Source organism: Fukomys damarensis, unplaced genomic scaffold (assembly GCF_012274545.1).
Source record: "Fukomys damarensis isolate Sample0158 unplaced genomic scaffold, DMR_v1.0_HiC HiC_scaffold_30, whole genome shotgun sequence".
Classification (NCBI taxonomy): Eukaryota; Metazoa; Chordata; class Mammalia; order Rodentia; family Bathyergidae; genus Fukomys; species Fukomys damarensis.
Genome location: NW_022900942.1, coordinates 787,972 through 794,206, shown reverse-complemented (window position 1 = coordinate 794,206; position 6,235 = coordinate 787,972). Strand labels below are relative to the sequence as shown.

The 6,235-nt window shown below is 36.6% G+C and overlaps 1 protein-coding gene across 1 annotated transcript; it reads right to left on the bottom strand.

Moving 5' to 3' along the window:
* Positions 1 to 335: 335 nt before the first annotated feature.
* Positions 336 to 1,274, bottom strand: LOC104866678 (olfactory receptor 7G2-like). The gene has a single exon (XM_010630855.1). The coding sequence runs from the start codon at positions 1,272 to 1,274 to the stop codon at positions 336 to 338; it is 939 nt and encodes a 312-aa protein (XP_010629157.1).
* Between the last annotated feature and the right edge of the window lie 4,961 nt (positions 1,275 to 6,235).

Genomic DNA, 6,235 nt, shown 5'->3' with positions numbered 1-6,235 from the left:
CCAGACATCAGTGCAACTTTCGTTCAGTTCACCTATTCCAACATTACCTTGGTGAAACTGATGCATGAACAGTTTTTAAAACTCAGAAATCAATTAATGTATTTTCTTTAAATGATTCACAGCAATACAATTGAGTTTAAAGATTGGAATTATTTGTCAAATATCGTAGAATTGAATAATTAAAGGAAAGCACAAAATACAAGTTGAAACGTGGTTAGATATCATACTATGTGGGCATTTTGGAAGATCTTGGTGACACAGAGTGAGGCTTCTGTCCAGCCTGTATTCTTCTCATCTTGTGCTATTCTAGAAAGTCTAGCTCAAAGCCCATGACCTCAGCATATAAAAGGCTTCCAAGTAATGAGACGCCTAAGAGCTGTCTTCATTTCTTTGTTCCTCAAACTGTAGATAAAAGGGTTCATCACTTGAGGGATCACAATGTACATCACAGAGGCCATTGCATTCTTATTGGAAGAGTTACTAAATGTAGAACTCAAGTACACACCAAAACCTGTCCCATAGAAAAAGGAAACAACAAAGAGGTGAGACCCACAGGTGGAAAACGCCTTATACCTTCCCCCAACTGATGGCATTCTCAAAATACAGCAGACAATTTTAACATAAGAAAAAATAATTCCAATGAGAGGAACACCAAAAAATGTGTTTCCTGCTGAATATATCAGCAGGGCATTAATGAAGGTATCGGAACACGCCAGCTTGATGATCTGAGCAAGTTCACAGAAGAAGTGTGGGATTTCCACATTTGTGCAGAAGGACAGTGGCAGTGCCGCCAGACTGTGGAGCAGACCATGCACAATGCTCAGGAGCAGGGAGAGTAGAACAAGAAGGACACAGAGGCGGGGGTGCATGATGACCGTGTACCTCAAGGGATGACAAATGGCCACATAACGGTCATAAGCCATGACCAGAAGGAGACAGTTTTCTAAACAGCCAAATACTAATACAAAACAAATCTGAGAGAAGCAGCCTGTGTAACTGATTCTCTGATCCTCTGTTTGGATGTTCACTAGCATCTTTGGGATCGTGCTCGTGCTTATACAGATGTCGGTGAGGGAAAGGTTGGAGAGGAAGAAGTACATGGGGGTGTGGAGGTGGGAGTCAGAGCTGATGGCTAGGATGATGAGCAGGTTTCCCAAGATGGTGACCAGGTAGATAAAAAGGAAAAGGTTGAAGATGAGGGGTTGCAGCTCTGGATCATCTGTCAGGCCCACAAGAAGGAATTCTGAGACAGATGTTTGGTTTTTAAATTTCATGTTGTTGGTGAATCTGTTGAAAAATTGGGGTAAAAAAAAAATGAAACAATGATTTCTGGCTGAGAACCAGAGTCTCCTGAGCATGATAGAAATGAAAATTAGTGAAACCATTATGGATGCCTGTTGTATGCACTCTGGAAATAAGAACCAGCATTCCATGGTTAGCATATATTTTCTGTGATTTTAATATTTCTGAAATTCTTGTAACTGTGCCTTAAAACAAAGAACAAGTAAGAATTCATATTGCAAACTAAGGAGATATTCAGATCTTTCTCTCCCCACTTCTTCCTCTACTTTTATTCTCTCTTCTCTGACTACTACTTCCTTTACTGAATATCCATGCTTTTTCATAATGTTGGTAAAACAGGATTAAAATGAAGCATAATACCTAATATTTTCTTTCTATCCATAACTTTAAACAAAGGAAATGTGAGAATAAACTTATTAAATGTATCTTGTGGAGCATCAGTCCCCATCCATTTTGGTACTGGAGATAAATTTCACAGAAGACTATTTCCACAGACTATGGGAAGATTAGCAGCCTGGGGCAATTCAAATGCATTAATTCTGCTGTGCTCTCTATTTCTATTATTATTACAATGTAGTGCAAAATGTAATAATTATAGGATTCACATAATGCAAAAGAAAATAATGGACAGTCTCATGCTAACTGAAAATATGGTTGGATTCTTATCTTAACCCTGCCCCAAGACATATTGAAATACATCAACTGAAACACATCCCTTGCAACTGTAACCTGGGCTACAAAGTGCAACTTAATTGCCAGTAGCCACTCACTGATAAAGTTTTGGCAGGAGTCGGCAAGCAACTGATTTATCATGGTCTCTGTGAAGATAACTCTGCTGCTTTTAAGCACTATTTGCACCCATTTTCCAGTGTTAGCATCAGCCTCTCACCTCCACTGCAGGATTCAACTCCTGTGAGAGCCTAAAGCTAGTGCTCATCAGACAGGATGCAGAGCTCAGGCAGTAATGTAAACCAGGCTGAGTGGCTACAGTTGTGGAGCTTTGACACCTGCTTATTGCTCTTGCTGTGTCACCTGATTCCTAATTGGCCATGAACCACTCCACAGCCCAGGGCTAAGGACCAATGGTATATTTCGAAGCAATGGTCTCTTGCTTTTGAAAGTCCCAGTATCACCTGCATGTATTTTTGATTTACAGATGAGACACTTTGCCTTTTAGATCCAAGACCTGTCAGCACATGCCATAGACAAGTCTACACACAGTTTGATACATGCTATGTCATATATCTCATTGTCAGACTGCCGAGCTGATCCTCTGTGTTTCTGATTAATTTCCTTCAAAATTGTAATAGTTTCTCATTGAAATGAATCCCCAAACTTCCCCTTGCCTTCAAAGCATGCCGTCCTGTAGGCATTAAGTGAGCTATAGGATATGGAAGACAGACATGCAGATGGACCTGACAAATAACTAAAAATCTGTACCTTTAGATTTGAAGTTGGCAATACCATCATACCTTGGAATATAAGTGATCTGATCAGCAATTAATTTAGGGGAAGCTATGTAACTATGTTGAAAACAGTATTTCCAATCCTGTGGGAAACTCATCCCTTAATGAGGTAGAAAATAAATAATTACCAAAATTTAAAAGCAAACAAATGAATAACTAAATGTGACAAAAGTAAAATGCAGAGACCCCTATGACAAAAAGATAGATAAAAAGAAATTCCTCCTTTCTATAAGACACAGATTTTAAAAATTACTTGTACTCTGATATTTTGTCATCCAAAGAATGTCTCTTGTGAGCAATGCTGTTTCATCCCTGGGGAAGAAAGAAGCAGCTGTATCAGCAAAGATCATCTGGTGTAAATGAGAGCTCTGGCTTTAAATTTACTCTGTCCTGCAGAAGTTTTTTGTAACAATGGAATAGTCTTCAACTGTATGTTTTTCATTTGTATAAAGGAAAATGCTTAATGGATGTGCTCCCTGACTGCAGTATGGAGATCTTTCCCAATGTGTGCTTCTCCAAAATGAGCTGTATATGTTAAATGCATAGTCTTTATTTTATAATTACACCACCAATTCTCAGGCTTGAAATCTTCTCAGAGACATTTAAAAGTTATGAGAAATAAATTGAGCAAAAACAGCCAATATAGTTCAAACTTTTGTGCCTTTTTATGTGTGTTTGACTGTGTCTTTCATGAGTAATAATTGCACAATGCACCTTTCACAAATCAATAGGAAGTGGTTGTGTGGGATAATTAAAGAGAGCAAGAAGAAAGACAGAAAATAATGTAGCATGAGCACGGGCATTATCAGTGAAGAATATACATGTTCAAATTACCCTTGTGAATCTTGATTAAGGAAAAAATGTCAGGAAAGAAATTTCAGTGATGCCATCATTCATTTGGCATCAACATATGATAAAATATGTTGTAATGAGAGTGAATTAAATATTAAAAGTCAGACACATGACTCACAAAGTTATTATGATTCAGGAATATTATCAGAAAAATGCTACATGAGAAAAATTTACATTTAACTGAAACTTTGCAAGTGTGTACATTTTCCTGAAGTATTATCCATGCATTACAAAAACTGGAGAAAATTTTGAAGAGCTGGCACTCCCTAGATATGAACCAAAATGCCACACACTTCACCATGTTTTTAAGATATTTTTATTATGAGAAAAAATAAGGACATGTTTGATGCCCCCTCCAGCATGTTATTTTACAAATTTGATTTTTTCCCATGTGGAAAGCTTCATGTTAAATTGGCATACATTATTCTCTTTGAATTTCGATAAACTTACCATGATTTTTAAAACTAATTCATCGTGTTGTATTTTAAAAATTTTATGCAAGAGAATCCTAGTGTGTACGTATATCATTTACACTCGGCCCTTACATAATATAAATTTCTGATAAATATTATATGTAGTCCTCCTTACTTGATGTTAATTATCTAGATTTACTAGATTGTTCCACTATAAGTCCAGCAGTTTACTTGAACATTCTTTAAAGGAGTGGTGCTACAGTTACTGCCTTGCGCTGATGGCTGCACATACCATTAGGATCCACACCTGTGCGACATTCACGAAGCCTGTCTGGGAAGATAGAACAATAGAGGAGACTGTCAAGGTGGTGAATTGTTGGTGCTTTGCATTTTATTACTCTGTTTAATGAGACAGGAAACAACACTACCCTAATAGCATTGGTTAAGGGTGGGAGCAGGATGGCCATTTGTGTTGCAAGTGTTGTTATTTTAATCACTTCTGCTCTTCCTAATAGTGGGAATAATAAGAAAGAAACTCCTCAGTGAGCTATTCTTTCTCCACGTCCTCACCCAAAGGACTCACACATCACCTTACATGAGATTTCTGAAGGTGGTGAAATTGTACTTTAATATCTGCACTTATTTTCAAATTATAAATAAAGAGACTTCAGCTTACCTGAATGGTTTCTCTGAAAATGGTGCTCAGAAAGTCAACTGTACGTGAAATTCAAAAGATCTGTCCTCAGGAAGGCCGGGACACTGACTAATTCAATGATCCTGCACCAAGAAAATCCTTCTCTGGAGAGAGTACAGCTGTTTCTGCCTGACTCGGCAGAGCTTTTGAGTCAAGATGAACAGCCTGATTCCTAAGTTTCTCTATCCCTCAGGGGTCAATTTCCAAAGCTCCTCATTAACCTGATAGTTGTCAGAATCGCAACTGCCATTCCAATCCCAAGATAATATGTCCTTAATATCAAAGTTATGGAGGGGAGTAATTTAACATGAGCGTTTTCCTCACTCCCGACTTCAGCTGTTCCTCATCCTGGTCTCTCCCTCATTTCTGTTCAGCTCCATTTCCCTGCCCTTGCATACACATCCGGAATTCAACTTCTCTAGTACATCCCTTCCTTTCACTTTAGCTGTTTAAATCTATTTCATCATATTAAAAAGTCTAACTGAAATTTTACTGTGAAAGAATTTTACAAAAGTCTATTATATATAGTCTGCCAAAAAATGTGCACACATTTCAGGAAAAGAAAACTAGTTAATGTGTGGAAGCTAATGGCCAACACTTTGAGCACCTCTTGCAATTGTAGCTGCCAAAGTTAACTGGTATTAATCTCATGATGTCTCAATGAAGTTAGTATTAGAGTATTTTTACAAATTTTTCTCTTCCTTAAATGTGTATAAACTTTTGATAGACTCTGTATATACATAAAATGTTACAATATTGGTAGCATATGATAAAATTAAAAACACTAAGAAAAATTATTCAAAAATATATTAATGGAAGAATAGTACTCCATTGTATATAAATGTCACATTATATTTATCTACTCATTTGTTGATGAGTATATAGGCTGTTTCTAAGGTTTTATAAATTGTGCTGCTATTAGTAGCCATATATGACTGTAAAATGATGCTATTAACTTAGTTGGGAAGATACTAAAAGATGATTAGCTCGATCAAATTGAACCTTTACATTTAATTTTTTGTTTGTTTGTTTGTTTTTGAATCTCCATACTGATTTCCATAGTAGTTGTACCAATTTGTACTTCCATCAGCAATGGAGAAGGGTTCCTTTTCCCCACATCCTCACCAGCATTTTTTACATACAATAAATAATATGTAAACAATGGAATGCTATTCTGACCCCCAAAATAATAAACTTCAGACATTTTTAGGTGAATGTAAGCATCTCAAATCTAGGATAGGATGCAACTTTGTTGTGCCTTCAGTTATACAGAATGGATAGATACAGTCATAATTTTTTCTAGGAGAATAATTGTTCTGAAGAGATTGAATTAGTAATAAAACACTTTCTGATTGTTAATAAGCTCTAGACCAAAGAAACTTGTCTGTGAATTCTATCAAACATTTAAAGAAATTTTACACACTTTTTTTAACAGTACTAGGTATTGAACCAAGGCTCTTCACACTGAATTAAATCCAGCATTGTAAATTTTGAGAAAGGATTTTTAA

Coding starts and splice junctions, on each gene's coding strand:
- LOC104866678 (XM_010630855.1), bottom strand. CDS start 1,274: ATGAAATTTAAAAACCAAACATCTGTCTCAGAATTCCTTCTTGTGGGC.